This window comes from Pithys albifrons, chromosome 1, assembly GCF_047495875.1.
Source record: "Pithys albifrons albifrons isolate INPA30051 chromosome 1, PitAlb_v1, whole genome shotgun sequence".
Taxonomy (NCBI): domain Eukaryota; kingdom Metazoa; phylum Chordata; class Aves; order Passeriformes; family Thamnophilidae; genus Pithys; species Pithys albifrons.
In genome coordinates this window covers 73516945-73533018 of record NC_092458.1, presented here as the reverse complement: position 1 = coordinate 73533018, position 16074 = coordinate 73516945, and the positions used below count along the sequence as shown (strand labels likewise).

The following is a 16074-nucleotide window of genomic DNA, read 5'->3' as shown; positions in this document are numbered from 1 at the left end:
GCTGCTTGGTTTTAAGCTTTGATCCACAGGAATGTCATCTCCCCACTATTTTTTTCCTTGATGAATCAGAATGTGACTTGTGGGTTGGAGTTGAACCTCCAGGCCTTGGAATTCACTTTGTTTCTGCTTGGTAGTTGGATTCGGTTTCTGTTCCTACTTCACTGATTCGTTTACCTTTACAGGAAGTTTTATCTTGTTAGCAATCATATGTATGAAGCTCTCTCTCAAATAACTGCATAAAATATTATTTCAAATTACTTCAAGCTATTTGACACCATATTATTTTGACTTGACTCATGGAAATGTGACCCATCTGCCCATTAGACTATTGACTTTAACTGGTGAATTAGTTGAAAGGGTAGACTGAAGAGTTGAGTCTGTAACTGGTTTAGTATTTTTATTTTCTGTTATCACTTCAGTGAGCATATGTCATTTCTTCTTCATATGTCACCTCTCAATGGAAAGATGAGCTTTAGCGAAGGGAAAAGCAAGCAAAGCTATGAAGGAACAGACATTTTTAATATTACTATGTAATAAGTATATATAGACTTTCTTGGAACAGAAGGAAAGCACTACTGTACCTTAAGTTGAACATTCAAAACACAGGGAAGGCTGAAGGATTTTTCATTGAAAATATGATACAGATTCTTTAGGAGATAATTCTCCTTTCTTATGGTAGTTACAAGTGTTAGTGTTCCAGGAATCTTCTATACGATGAGAACATTAAATCAAACTAATTTAACAGATGGTTTTCTTTGTCCCAAATCACCCTGTCATCCTGAAAGAAGCTCTCTCCTTTTTTTTTTCTTACTTTTTGTAAACTATAATCCTCATTCACACAAAAAAATATAAACCCCTACCATTCCCCTGTCACTAGTTCAGCAAATGCATTCTGCAGCATATTGTGAATGTTAACAGACTCAGGCCATTACAGACAACACGATGGAGAGCTAATTCCAAAACTGAAAGCCCTTGAATATTTTGTCCTTGCAACACGATCAGCCTTTTCCAGCCCCCTGTTTCACTATGGGAGCTCCAGTCCCTCTGTTGACTTTTACCATACTGGTCTCATGAGGGAGAAATCAGGCCTGTGAAGTAGATGCATCCCAGTCATGCATTATTTTCTAAAATAAAATTGTCTTATACCTTGATTTTATGTGGGAAGGGAAGATGGGTTCTCATTGTGCATTAGGCCTACAAGGTGGAACTTTTTCTTCTTCAATCCCCAGAAAAGATATATTGCATACTGCTGTGGAGTAAAAGAAAATGAAGCAAAATCTTTCCTATGTTAATGTCAGTAATTGTGGCTGTATAATTCATCTGCCATTTTTGTACTAACTCTAATTTTTACTGTCAAGAAGCTCTAAATAGAGTCTGTAACACTAAAACCTTGATGTGAATGCTTGTTGCATGACTTGCACAACAGTGGGAAGAATGGTAACCTTTAACTACATGTAGTTCAGTGTAAGTGGGATGATCCATTTTGTCATTCTGTGTTCTTGAGTTTAATGATTCCAATATTTCACATGAATAAAAAAAGTTACTTTGTACTATTTGTGTCAAAAGTGAGAATATTTTATTAGAAAAAAGAGAGATCCTTCTAATTCACCATGAAATATTTTACTGCTACTTGAATTTTTTCACCAGCTTACATATTTAACTGTTGTCAGAAGCTTTTAGAACATGTACTCCTAAACGTGAGACTATTACATTGACTGTATACACATTGATTACTGACACATATGAGCATTCATTTCGTACTCTGAACATCAATGTAACTGCATATTTTGCACTGTCATGGCTTGTCATATAAATATGCCTTTTATAGACAATACTTTCCTTGCATGTATTTGTTTGAATTTAATTTTTTAATGTTTCTTATTTTGGTTTCTTAGCCATGAATCAACGAATCAGCCAAAGTGCTCCAGTGAAACAGCCACCTCCTCTGGCTCCTCAGAGTCCCCAGGGTGGTGTCATGGGGGGGAGTAGCTCCAATCAGCAGCAACAAATGCGACTTCAGCAGCTACAGATGGAGAAAGAAAGGCTGAGACTGAAGCATCAAGAACTGCTTCGGCAGGTGAGGCCACAGGTTAGACACCTACTTCCACTATTTCTTTTGTACGTTGACTGCACAAAAAGCCTTGAGATCTAAAAAGGTTTGAATTCATTCTCTTACTGATACCAGCTTTGTTAATGAAAGTATCTGACTAAAGGATTTTGCTTTCCTCCCTCATTCCTCCCTCTAAAAAAACTCTAAGAACAGGTTTCATAACCTGAAAGGAAGACAACATGGACTGTTGATATGATTGGATATTCCTCTTGAGGATACATTTCATATTCATGGAGTTCCAAGTCCTCCAAAAGGCAAAAAGTTGGTTTCTATAGCTGCTTTAGTTCTCCCTTTTAAGTGGAGGAAAGTCTTCAGTTTTAGAACCTGTCATAGTCTGTAGTATTTTGAAGTATTTTTAAAGTTTATATAAGATACTTTGAGGAGACACCTTGTTGCCAAAATCTTACCTGTTCCACAGTGGAGTGAGCATGGAACAACTGAATCGCTCATGCTGCATTTGAACCTGTGGTTTTCTTGTGCTCCAAGCTATTCCTTTCAGTGTTTTTCTACTATATGAATGTATCTATAGCAGATGTTAAAAGTGTAGGACTGGACTTTGCAATCTCTGGATTTTGAATTCGGGCTTGACCTCCTTTTGACTGTAAGCAGCCTTCTGCTTCGATTTCTCCATCTGAATGTTTTAAGAGTTGCTACCATCTGTGCGAGATTCTTAGGATATTCTTTGGTTTTTTGGAACTGCCAGAGAAAGCACTAATCTCTTCTTTGAGGAAAACCTTCTAAAATCTTATCCTTTTCACTTTGGGTGATGGGCCTTGTATCAGAGAGGATAATATCTTAATGTCCTCAAAGACAGCTTTTCTCTTTCTTCATCACCTGCAGTATTCTGTCCTGGAACCTGATTCCCATTATTCCCTTTGTAGTCAAGGCCTGTTTTGTAGGAATCTTCAGCATCTCTTGGTGTAAGATGGGGTCATCTTTATAGCTGTTACTTTTTATAGTACTCTGGGTAAGAATACATTGCAAAGGTGGCATCAGGACTTTCTCTTCGCTTAAGCACTGGGGCTTCTGTTCATGCTTTGCAATTAATCCACCCACAAACATTTTACCCTGCGCTAGCATGCTTCTAGGTAGGCCTTCTAATTGTCTTCTTGCCTCAGTTGTCATTGAGAACCTGACTAACTTTGGACCAGGTGACAGCCAGTTCTTTTCATGTTGTTCTCCCTAGTCATTAAGCTTATCTGTCCAATACCCGTCCTTGGTAAATCTGTGAGTTTTGTTTCACTGTGCCGTGATTTTCATAGTTTCTGAACTCCCTTATCCTGTCTCATCTGGCCTGTCTTGGGGGCTTGATACTACAAGATGGTGTTTATAAGACAGCCTGCATAGGTAAACCATGCAGCTAAAGTAATTTTTATCCATCTTATTTTTGCTCTTAGGCATTGCGGAATATCAATCCCAGCACAGCAAATTCTCCAAAACATCAGGTAGGCTCTTAACTGATGTTTCAGCATAATTAGAAAAATGAAAGCATTACATTAGGCTAGCAGGGAACTTTTTGCTACATGAAGGCATTCTAAAAAAGGAAAACCAACCAAACAAAAACCCGAGCTCCGCCGTGCACATTTTTGGACCACTTTTCTGGTCACAACCATTGTTTTTAAGAGTGCTGCATTTCCACAGCTTTATATCGATATTTAAGAGCAAATGAGGAATTCATTGCACATTTTTCTGCATTGAAAACAACTTTCTTATTTAGCATTCTTGACCATACTGCTGTTCCAGTCCTGATGTCATCAAGATGTGTATTCATGTGTATTTAAAAGAAATATTTAAGGTAGTAGTTGGTGACTTTTAAGTACTGTTCATATGAATGTTCTTATCAGTTTGTTTAAACAGGTATGATCTTAAAGACGGATATCTGTAATCAGTTAATAAAAGGTCACTTGAAATATTTATGATTTTTAAAGCATGCACAGTGTAACAGAATTACTTAATAGATTAGACTAACAAAATAATTGCTATGCAGTTATCTAATACATAATAAATAATTATTCCATTTTGATATTTAACAGGCTCTTTCACAGATGCATTTTCCATAAAGGAAACAATTCTGTAAAGTCTTTCAACCCAGACCAAAATAAAATTGTTCAAAATATGAAGAATAATAAAAGGTTAATGTGATCTTCTTTTAGTGTCTAAAGAAGTTGAATACAGACTAAATCTCTGAAAGGGTGGATTTATGGATATATTCAGAGAGCTTCATATTTGCTGTTGCTGACAGTATTCTTAATCTATTAGTCCTTAGTACAACATTTACATTGGCTTATATTGTACTTTGTTTTTTAAGAAAAAACACTGTATGCACTAGGCAGGAAAAGCAGAATAAAAGAAAGTATCGTGTGTTTGGAAGCCATGAGTACTGGTGTACTATTGCATTCTGAAGAGTACCACAAAATTTGTATCATACTAGTTCTGAGAAAAGGAACCTCAGACCTTAGAAACAGTGCTGACATCCTGGAAAAAATATTTTCTTATTTGGCAATACCAGTGCAGTTCTGAAACTGAATCTTTTTAATTGACATGTAATAACCTGATTCATTTACAGAGCATTAACTGCATAATGATCTTGTTAATCAATACTAGATGGTATTCTGGAGGAGAAAAAAATCCTTAAGAATTGCGGGTATAGAAGACAATAAACAAAGGAGGACACTCCTCCACACCAGTTGGAAACACCTTGTCTTCTGGCACAATTAGGTCATTCAGAAGGGATGTTTTTCTTACTGAATGCCAAAAGCGTATTCTATGTTTTCTTGTATGCCTGAAGCTTTGTCATACCATTGTTCATTCTTCCACAGTAACTTCTTCCTGTAGCCAGCTCAGAAATATGCAGCAAATGGAGAACTTTGGTACCAGTTTCATACTTAACTCTATAAGATGAGATATTTGGAACTTCTTGAAATTTTGGCTTTAAATCGTAAAAGGCTGCAAAAATTCAAAGGGAACTATCTTGATAATTCATTAAATGCATATGTAGTGGTCACTCTGCTTTGTTTGGGATGGGAACTGATGAAAAGATTTGTGCAAAATTCAGGATTGCAGTTACATTGAAACTGGCTTCACATACCAGGCTCATTTATACACACTCACCTGCCTGGGATCAGTTTTGTTAGTCTGCATTTGCTAATGAATCAAGGTATGTTTGAGTGATCTGTTGGATAGAAAAGCAGATAATCATGTCAACTTCAACGTTCTATAACACTAGATTATTATTATAATAATACTATATTATTATTATCTAAATGTATTTTTTGGATTTTCATGTGTCACCTTGATAATGTAATGAGCAGCCACAGGTGGAAGAAAATGCTTAGAGAACTGCTTCTGGAAATCATTCTCTAAATGCTTCTTGAGGCCTTGTACTATAGAGGCAATTGTCTTTCTTCTCTGATGATGCTGTTACTAAAGTCCCAATCTGTACTTCCAGTCTGGTCACAGTTGACCTAACAAATTTGTGAAAAATCAGTAGAAAGAATGAACATTTCTTTGGTCAGTTTTTTCTTTTTGACAGATCTTTTTTCTTTTTGAATAAAATTTATGAAGTTTAGACGAATTATCTGCTTTCATGATGATAAAGCTGTACTTGATGGCAGAACAATAGCCTCTCATGCTAAATTTTGGATGTTCCCTTAAGAAATACTGAAAATAAAATCATTATGCATTCAGTGCTCTTAATTCAGGGAAGAATAAGGTCTTTTGTTTGTAAAGGAATTATGTGACAGCAGCGATCTTGAAGCTTGCCTCTAATGAAATATGTGGCTTATATGGATTAAAAAATCTGAGAAACGTTCCTTAACTTTTCACTGGTTCTCTGCACTTTTCTTAATCATAGAATCAAACAGATTAGAAGGGACTGGTGGAAGTCATCTAGCCCATCCTCTTCCTTCTTGACATTTTTGCCCATGTAGCCTTGATACAGTACCATGGTTGCATTGATATCTACAATCATGTTTTTTATGGTATTGAGTGACTCTAGCGTCCTTGTCAGTTTTTATCTCTCTGCCATGATACTGTAGTATAATGTAGTGACACTCAGGTGTTATGTATGAAGGCCTTAGCACTGTCTGGAAAGAGTAAACAATTGCTCAGCACAGTAAGATACTCTTGTTTGAATGAGGATGTATTTTATTATAAAGGTATCTGTAGCAAAAATCGTAACTTCCAGACTTACTGTTCATAATCAAGAGCTGTTGATACATCAGGAAATTTGAAAACACTGAGCATCTGATCAGTTACTTAGTGCTCATCATCATCATCATCATCATCATCACCATCATCATCATCAATTATTTGTGAAATCTTAAAGATGCCTATCTGTCTTAGTGAACTGATTGAACTACTTGAGTTTCTCTCCATCCCCAGTAGCTCTTCTTCCATTTTCCTGCAGTTAGCATCTGGTTGTCAATGTCTCACCTAGAGCAGATGTCAATCAACTTTTGTATATGTCATAAAACTGACCAGATCTTAAGTAACAGATTTCTTGTCTTCTGGTATGCCATGGAAAGAAACAGAGGCAAATAATGTCAAAGTACTCATAGCATTATTCTTCGATGTTGTGCAAACTACTTTCTTGTGCTAAGACTGGAACATTTCTTATTTATCTGCTGCAAATATCAGGGTATTTGCTGGTAAGATCAGCATACTACACAGACATTTACAAGATAGGTTCCTATGTATATGCTTGCTCATTCTGTATCTGCTGCTTGTTTCTAGCACTGAAATGAGATCCCTGAGAATCAGATACAGCTCTGCTCCTTGCTATTCTGCTCAGCTGTGCTTTCCACCTTGGCTTCCTGTTACTTCTGTGCTACTTTCTTGGTGGTTTTGCGTACCTGGAATGTGCTCTCTGTTGATTGTCTCCATTCTTTTGTCCTTTGTATTTTATGAAGTACCTCTCATATTCTGTGTCCAGTTGAGTGGAACTGATTTCTCATCTACTTTTGAGTGACGTTGTGGAAATTCCCCTACTCAGTGTAGAATCTGCAAAGACATATGGCCAGTCTGTCACTGTCTTCTCAGTCACTGGGTTTTGTTTCATACTGTTTTTCATATTTGCACTGCATAAAACATAACCACTTACAGCCCTGAGTAGTAACTGGGTTTGAAATACTATTTTAATTCCCTATGATTCCTATTTTCTAGAAGCTCATCTTGGTTGGTGTTTGACTCCTTTTATCAGCTTAGTTGGGAAGATTTCAAGTATTCCAAGAAAGTATTAATTTCTTACAATAATAATAAATTATTTTTCAAGAATAGATATTTTCAGTCACTTTGCATGCACACCAATACAAAGCCATCTTTCTGTCAGATTTGTGACATTTTCTAGAAAGTAAGGAAGGCATCATTAAAAACAAGTGCAGTCTTGAATTCTGTACTCTCATAACTTCCATGATGTCAGTGAGACTGGAAGTTTTACTGAAGACTTAAGATATTTTTTGTGACCCTTTTGTCAGATTTTAGTGGCTTTATAACTCTTTTTACTAGGGCTAGGTTTGGCTTTATCCCTTGTGGTTTAAGTTTTGTTAGATGTTTCTTTAGCATAGTGGACAGAAATCTTTACTGTCCAAAATCAATAACAAACTATTACTGAAGAACTGTCATGAAGATGAGGGAGCTGAGCAGCATGTGTGGTATCGTAAGATTCCAAGGAAGAAGTCAACTTTGTATGCATTTATTTATGCCAGTTTTCATTGAAATGTTTGATACACTTTAGTTAGGAGGAATATTTGACTTCATTAGGTAACAAACTGTTGCTGTTCACTGGACTACCTTCCAAAAATCTTTGTAATTAATGAATTGATTCCTTTAGTCTGTGGCAGTAAATTCAGCATGTAATAACAAGTCTTAGCATATTGTCTTTATATAGACATCTGATTCTAGGAAAGCACTTGTATTTTAGGTAGCTAAAGGTTAGTTTAAATAATCTGTCAAGTCCCTGTCATTTACTTAACATCAGTTGCACAGGCTTTTGTTACAGAGTACCATGAGGCTTACACATAAGACAGCACACCTATGCAGTGCCATGACTTTGGAAATTAAATCATGAGAAGATTTAGCCAACTGGCTAGAGCCATCCTAAACCAGGGCTGAAGACTGCAGCTGAGGAGTTGTGTGGTATTTTTTAAGCAAAATATTTGCTTCTTAATAAAATTACTTCTTGCTGAGAGGTCTGGTAGACATGCTTTGGCAAACTGAACTGCAGCAGTTTAACATCTTAAATTCGGCTGTCTGCCAGTGATTGCCTTAATAATAAGGCAGCAGAACAGGATGTATTTAGCATCTTTTTTGCATAATCTATGAGCTGAAGCTCTATTTCCTCACTTTTCTTAGTGTATGGCCATACAAATTCAGTTCCAGCTGAAGGGAGGGGTAAGAACATGCAGTCAAAGGCCATCTGTAACTATCAGTAGAAAGTCACTTAGAAATTGCCCACTGTGTTGACCCATAGCGATTAAGAGATGAAGATCATCTGCACTGACTAAAAAACTGCTGCTTCTAAACACTGTGAAATAAACAGAAAAGTTTTGTCAAAGCGTCAAGGATTTCAGCTTGAAATGTGGTGTCCTGCAGAAATTATGGAGAAGTTCTTTGACCTCATTATTATCTTTGGTATTTCTGATGAGCACACATTAAGGTACCACTTCAAATACATGATTGGACATAAATAAGCAGATGGAGACTTAAGTTGTGGAAAGGGAGTCCTGTGTGGTTGCATTAGGGGAGGAAGGGAAGTGTATGCTGTCTGCCATCAAAGTATATAAAATGTGAAATTCAGCTTACTGCAAAAGCAACATTGCTGTTGTTCAGCCATCTTTGGAACTAAATGCTTTAAAAGTTATTCAGGTCCTGAAATAGTATAGCTTCATGCCTTATTGAAAACCATAGATCTAAGTGAAACTTTATTAGTTTGTGTGGCACGAGTTTGAGTTTCATGAGCTCTGTTGGTTTAAATGGAAAATGCTGAGCTTAGTAGCTGGAAGATGCCCATAGGAAAGATATTTGTATTATATTAATAACCTGAAAATTTAGAAGCTCTTGATTGGCCTTGCAGCACCCTAAGCTTTACAGATAAACAAAATAATTGTATTGACTGCCTGTGAATGTAGATCTTTATCTTGGAGTCTATAGAGTAAACAAGAACTGCATTGATTGCCTGTGTCTCTGTTTTGTGCCTCCAATTGCTTCAGGACACATTTTAGGTCTGTACAGGATTTGTAGCTAACTGCAGAGGGTTTCCTGGAGTCACCAGTGTGACTTGCAGTTGCAAAACTTAATCATAAGAAGTACTGCTAAAGCAGTTGGGCAGCAGAAGATAGAAGTCATGTTTACCCAAGTATGAGAAAGGTGTGAATAGCAGCTTTTGCTAAAGGCAAGCAAAAAATGTAGAGGGATACCATTCAGCTGTGCATGGCCTTCCTGATTGCTGACTCCTGCTAGTAGGGACCTGCCTTACAGTGGTCTGAGGCACTTCAGCAGGGCAGGTGTAGTGCTGTGGAGCCAGGGGCAAATGGATACCCAGAGAGGCATGAAGCAGTGGAACAGCAGAGGACTACAAAACAGGGCAAGAAGCCAAACTTTCATTACAAAAGTCTATTCCTGTTTATGCTGCCCTATCTGTGCTTGCTATGCTCTAGCATGGAATTCTTTTCCAGATGTATGCAACACAATTATCACTTTGTGAGTATCACCTCGTAAATTAATTTTGCTGGTTTTCTTGATTGCAACAGTGAATGGTATGTTTCCCCCTTACTCTTCACAAGTTTGCATAACTCTTCATTGCTGAGTTCATTTGTTTTCATCTGTGTATCTTCCCTATTTCTTTTGTATATGTGCTGTAACTCTGTGGCCATCAAAAGAATGCAAACAGTTAATACAAGGAAGTAACTGGTGCTGTCAGTCTGCCCATAAGTGTTATGGTCTTGTCTTTCCCTTAAAACTTCTCTCCCATCCCAGGGAAATGTGTAGATCATTTGATAGTAGAGTGGTTGAGGGCAGAAATATTATGTTTATAAAATCAATTATAAGGATATATCAATTAAAATTGAGTAGCATATCATATGTTTGATACGGTAAGAGTATGAGAAGTGAGTTGCACAAGGGAGTCACCTGCCTTTCCACAAAACCACATGAAGATAAAAATGCCCTGAAAAAGGTATTTTTATAAAGTTACTTTGAACATAGTGTGAATGACCTGGAACTTCATGTAAAACTTAATCTGTATGCAGTTATGACAAAAAACATGGATAAGGTCAACCAGATAAACTACACAGTGCTGACCTTATTTTTAAAAATATTTAAGGAGATGAGAGGTCATTTTGGTCTTTACATAAAAACAAAAATTCAGCTTTTGTATTAACAATAAGAATACTAATCTTTTCTTTTCCCAGAGGTACTTAAAAAAAGTTTGACATACTTACAAAAATAGGATGAGATCAAGTTATAGAAATTAAGCCAGGATTTTGTAATGGTTTTATTTTTGCCTCCAGATTTTAAATACTTCTAATAAAGGACATGTTTTAAAGCATGAACTAAAAGCCTAGAGTTCACGTTGCTTAGTTTGGAGCTGGGAGAGGCTTGTACACTCCCTTACATTTTTTTAAGTATAGGAAACACATAACTTTTTTATTGCAAATCAGTTTTACAAGGAAGGAGAAATGGAAAGACCATTCTTCAAGCAGTGCAACTTCAGCTTCCATTACATGCACCTTTTAGGAAAAATAGTCTTAATATACTCTTTAGGGCTTGTGGGAACCTGCTTATCTTACATAATGATTAAAAATGGCTCTGTATTTGTTTCTGACTAGCTCAGCTTTTTTTTGTAGTTTCTTTTAGACTACCAGAATGACATAAATTTATTACTTAAATGAGTAATGTAGTAACATTCTTTCGAGGGGAAAGTGCTTCTGACTCCTGAATAAGTATCAGTAATGCTACTTATAAATAGTTAAAAATAGTTATAGTTTTGCATTTTTAGCAATGTTGTTGAAACAAGGATGAAAGTAGTACTAATTTTAAAAATACTAGTTTGACTATGTTGTATGTGCCAAAGAATAGGCAAAATACAGGTCTCTCTCCTGGTTTAATACATCTCTTTTTACTGGGCTTTCAAGTGAAATGTGATTGACAGAAAAGAATTTGTGAGGTTTTTCTTTCCTGGTGTCAGTAGTTCTTGGAGAGGGGACATGTATGGATTTCTCATCTCTCTCTCTCAACTCGTGCTGATTGGAAAGACCAGACCTACCATACAATGACATACAATAGCACTTTAGTGCTTCGTGTACAGAAATGACTCCATGTAGGTTTTGCTTTCTTACCGCTCCTTGTGGCACTGCTGTGTGATTAAGCTTCTTCTGCAGTCTGCTGGCACTTTTGGCTCCTCCTCTTCATCCTAGTCAGGGACTGCATCCCAAGGAAATAAAGGTGCAATGTACAGATCAAACCAAGAGGGAAGGGGAAAAAGAGCATGTGAGTGAGCAGTTCTTGAGAAGTCTCCAGAATGGCTGCTTTAAGACCTTCTGCCTTCTTCAGATCACTGTTTGGGAAGCATTCCAGAATAGAAAAGCGCCTTTTTTTTTTAATTGATTTAATCTACCTGTATATCAGATAACTTGTGATTGATACAAGTTTGTAAAATTAGCCGTGAAGTAAGACCTCATTATATAGGCTTTGCACTTGGGTTTATTACAAAAGCAAATGAAAATTGTACAGATATGCCTTTAGAAATTATTAAAAGGTGCCTGGCATCCTGTGATCTGAAAATGAGGGAGTATTATCTCTATTTGTTAGAACAGTGGCAAAGTAAGTTATGGTGAGCAAGGGACTGGATGTACTTGGAGGAGGCAGTTGGGTGTGATGAACACAAAAATGGTATGTTTTACACTTTCTGCAAAGACCTAATCAACTGTAGTGAGAAAATCTTCTAGTACAAAACATAAAACTTGGTATTAAAGGAATACATGGAATAATAATCCACAGGGATGGGAGTGAAGCATATGCAGGTTAGAAGAGAAAAAAACAAGCAGTAGGGAAGCATTCAGTATTCAGCACAGTCTGCTGGAAAATAACCTTAAACTTTTTTTAAAAGAAATCACTTTAAAGGAAAATTGGAGGAAGGTTACTTTTATATAGTACAAGCCTACAGTACACTAGTCCTTAGGCTTATCATTAAGAATAGATGAAGACCTCTCACTTTACAAGTGAGAAATAATGAGTATTCTCAAGACTGACAAGATTGGTTTTGCCTGAGATTAGCTTTCCAGGCAAAACCTGGATATTACATACTACTGATAGTATGTGATACTACTACTAACAAGATAGTCAGTGGTTTTATTTATGAGTCTCTACATTAACCAAGCTTAGTCTTGGTGAGCCATTGATTATGTTTTAGGAGAGATGCTTGAAGAAAATTATTTTATATTTCACGTATGTAACTCATGGATTACTTGTTTAAAAAGGGGGAGAGGGGTCATTGGAAGTTGCATAAAATGCTGCTTACCTCCATCCACCTTTAATTTCATGAATTTTATGTAAAAACTTATTTTCGTTAATTGCTAATGACAAGCTTTATGGATAGTTTGATCTAAGCTGGTGAACAGTCAGACATGTAAAAATATATATGTAATCCAGGTTTGGAACTTCAGAAGAGCAGTGTCTTAGTTTTACTAAGAAATTTCTAAAGATTTGAAGATGGGAGAAATCAAATAGATTTGATCAGACAGAAATTTCATAATACATGCCTGAAAAAGGAAAAGTGAATGACAGTTTTTATGGAAAGACTTGAAAGTTTGCTGACTGAAACATGAAAGGTACAAGGGACACCAAGGACTAAATTATAATTTAAAAGAAATGGGGGAAAAGTGCTAGTCAGCAGAGCTAGACAGACATATCTTTAGGGTCTTTTTTTGGTCTTAAGAATAGACTTAGCAAAAATTAACTAGAAACTATTTATGTAAACATACAGATAGTTATATCCATAAATACGTCTACAGTGCAGTCTGTAATGCTGGGCATGACTGGTGGAACTTGCATTATCATTGAAGCCAGGACACATTCTTGCTTTGTCCTCAGAAACTTAATTTCATTTAACTCTTAACTGAAAGCAGTAAAAGTATCAATTATCTGTAATATCACGTGTTTATGTATCTGAAAAATGCATTCAGATACCTAACATGATCTCCCTTTTCCCCTCTTCTGCTGTTCTAGGAATTGGCTCTCCGTAGCCAGCTTCCAACAATGGAACAAGATGGTGGATCTCAAAACCCCGTGTCATCTCCTGGAATGTCTCAGGAACTGAGAACAATGACTACAAATAGTTCTGATCCCTTTCTTAACAGGTTTGTATGAGTAGCTACTAGAGTAAAAAAATGGATTTAAAATTCTGTTTGGTACATGTAATAGTTTATTTTGAACATCTGTCTGTGCCAAGAGCCACAGCTGTAAATGAATCTTTCCTTAAATGGCAAGTCTAGTAAAAGTTGAGGATTAAAAGCTGTCTCCTGTGGGAGGAAGTAGTCTGTTCAGACTTGTAGAAAGGTTTTTATTCAAAGTCATAACATGTTTGCCTCTGCATCATCTGTTGACTAACAGTCATTTCAAATTACTGACTCAAAGAATTTGTGAATAGCTTGCTGTGAGATCAAATGAACTGTGAGGCACATTTAGGACTACACCTTGAGGTTAACTTTAAGGTTTCTCCATTCACTCTTTTCCTCCATTTCAGCTATTCAGCAGTATTTTTACTCTGTTAATGTTAGGTCTGCAAATAGTGACATGTCTAATTTTAAATACTGTATTATTTTGAAGTGTGTACATTAATTCAAGATTTAGAATTTTACAGTATAGACTGGTCTTTCATATAACGTTTTCCTTAATCCCTCTGAGTTCAAGTATTTGTTTTGCTGGAAATACTGTTCAAATTACAGCTTGTAAATGCTTCATGCTAAATGTTACAACTTTGGAGAAACTGCTGCAGCTTGAGATAAGTGATACCTGTATTTTGGGTAATCCTTTTGGGTGTATTTATCTCCTGCACAGACAAATATGACTACAAGACTTCATTTTTTTGTTAGATTGAGGGATTATCCTCTATGGAATTCATCCTGGGATCTCCTGTGAGCTGCAACTGTGCTGGCCTTGTCCTGTGGAATAAAAAGGACAAGTAATTTTAAACCTGACCTGCTCTCCTATGAGAAGCCTCTGTAGAGAGATAATGGTCTTGATGTGTTATAGTAATATACTAGCTTGCATTTCTGGAAGGCTCTTGCCATCATACATACACGAGTCCTTGCATCTTCAAAACCTGTGTTCTGACCCGAAAGAAATGCATCTTCAGGTTTCTAATGGCCACAACAATGGACTAATGCAGTTTATCCATTGTGAGTCTACACACATGAAAAATAAAGTGATGGATCTTTGCCTTCAACTACAAACAGGAAAGAAGCTAGAAAGGGCAAATTCATGTTTTGTAATTCCCTGGCAGGATGATATTTACTGTAAAATGCAGAAGTTGCCTAGTTGCATATAAATTTGACTGCAGGGTTTTTTGTAGCCCTTACCCCACACAAAATACTGAAAATCTGTACGTGAGTTCAAAATATCTTAATTTACATTTTGATCTGAGCATTGTCTCCTTTTGGGTTTTTGTATGTGCATCAGCATGTTTAATTCTGCCATATAGGTATGGGAAAGGGATTTTTAAGAAAGGACATTTGTGAAAATGCTTTGCTGTCTCTGACTTAGATACAGCAGTCCAGGAGTTGGTCCAGTCTTACTGGTATTCATTATGTTAAAGTTCAGACTTAGGGAAATGCTTCTTTGTATCTTTATAGGGTGTATGTGGAATTCCTGGTGAGACAGTCCTAATGTTAGGCCCCAAAGTTAGATATTCAAAGTTTAGGTAGTTTTCCATCCCTATATAATAGAAAAAAAAATCTCAGAAAATAATTGCTATACTGGAGCAATTTGAAAAAATGTGCAGTAGTGTTTTCATTTACATTGTCTAGTCTTCTGCCTGCTGTCTTCAGTACTTAGTGTCATTGTGGCATATATGATTTTTTTGAACGGGTCACCACATTGTTCATATATTTTTGTCTGCTAGATTTATATTGGTAGTGATGGTAATTCTCAGTTTAACTCCTAAATTGGTATTTCTTCTTTTATATACACATATTTTAACAGTTATTAGTTGAAGAAGAATTCACTCTATTTTGGGTAATGCTGTTTGGTTGCATGTGGTAATTTTGGGTGGTGTGACTACTAAATGAAGAAATCCTTGTGGAAGAAAGAGGAAATGTGTATTAAGGAGTGATTTGAAGAGGAGTGCTGGACATTCCAAGTGTGAGAGCAGGAGCCAAAAAGGCTTCTCCACTAGAGTGATTTAGTTCAGCATAGTCTCTGTTCTGTTTTTAGTATTTTGTCCCATAAAGTAAACTGGCTTTTTTTTCACAGAAGTTTTAAATAGTTTATTTATTAGGATTGTATCAATGTGTGGTTACTCTATTTTTAAACTCAATCTAAAAAAAGAGAAATATTTATGATTTCACTGTAAAGAAATGTTAGGTTCCTTTCTTGTAAAGATGTCCCCATGAAATCTAATATATATATGGCATACAGCATTGTACTGGCGTTCAGTGTTGAATAGCTGTTCATCACCTTTTTGGTTCTTCATACTGAACAAAAAGGCATATACTATATACTTCACAAGCACATTATGAGAAGGACCAGTATGCCTTCAGATGCTAATTTGAAGAGTAATCAAGTTGATCTTCATTTAGTATGCAGGCTGGAAAATCAGTAAGCATTCTCAGTGAATGCTACCACAACTGGAAGAAATCCAGATTTTGAAAATACTTTGTGAAGACTGGATATTAGGAGATGCAGGGGGAGGGAGGTAGTGAGGTGCTTCAGCTTGGGCTGTCCATGGACTCCAGCTTCCTTCAGGGCAT

General features: G+C 36.4%; 1 protein-coding gene across 8 annotated transcripts in view; it reads left to right on the top strand.

Moving 5' to 3' along the window:
• Positions 1-16074, top strand: part of YAP1 (Yes1 associated transcriptional regulator) — an 88607-nt gene that overhangs the window by 66319 nt on the left and 6214 nt on the right. For 2 of the 8 annotated variants that reach the window (XM_071555210.1, XM_071555181.1), the window contains 3 exons: positions 1896-2077; positions 3508-3555; positions 13334-13464. In XM_071555210.1, coding sequence (XP_071411311.1) covers positions 1896-2077; positions 3508-3555; positions 13334-13464 — 361 coding nt within the window. Of the gene's footprint in view, positions 1-1895; positions 2090-3507; positions 3556-13333; positions 13465-16074 lie in introns of all 8 variants that reach the window. The other 6 variants (XM_071555202.1, XM_071555173.1, XM_071555222.1 and 3 more) reach the window with 3 other exon arrangements.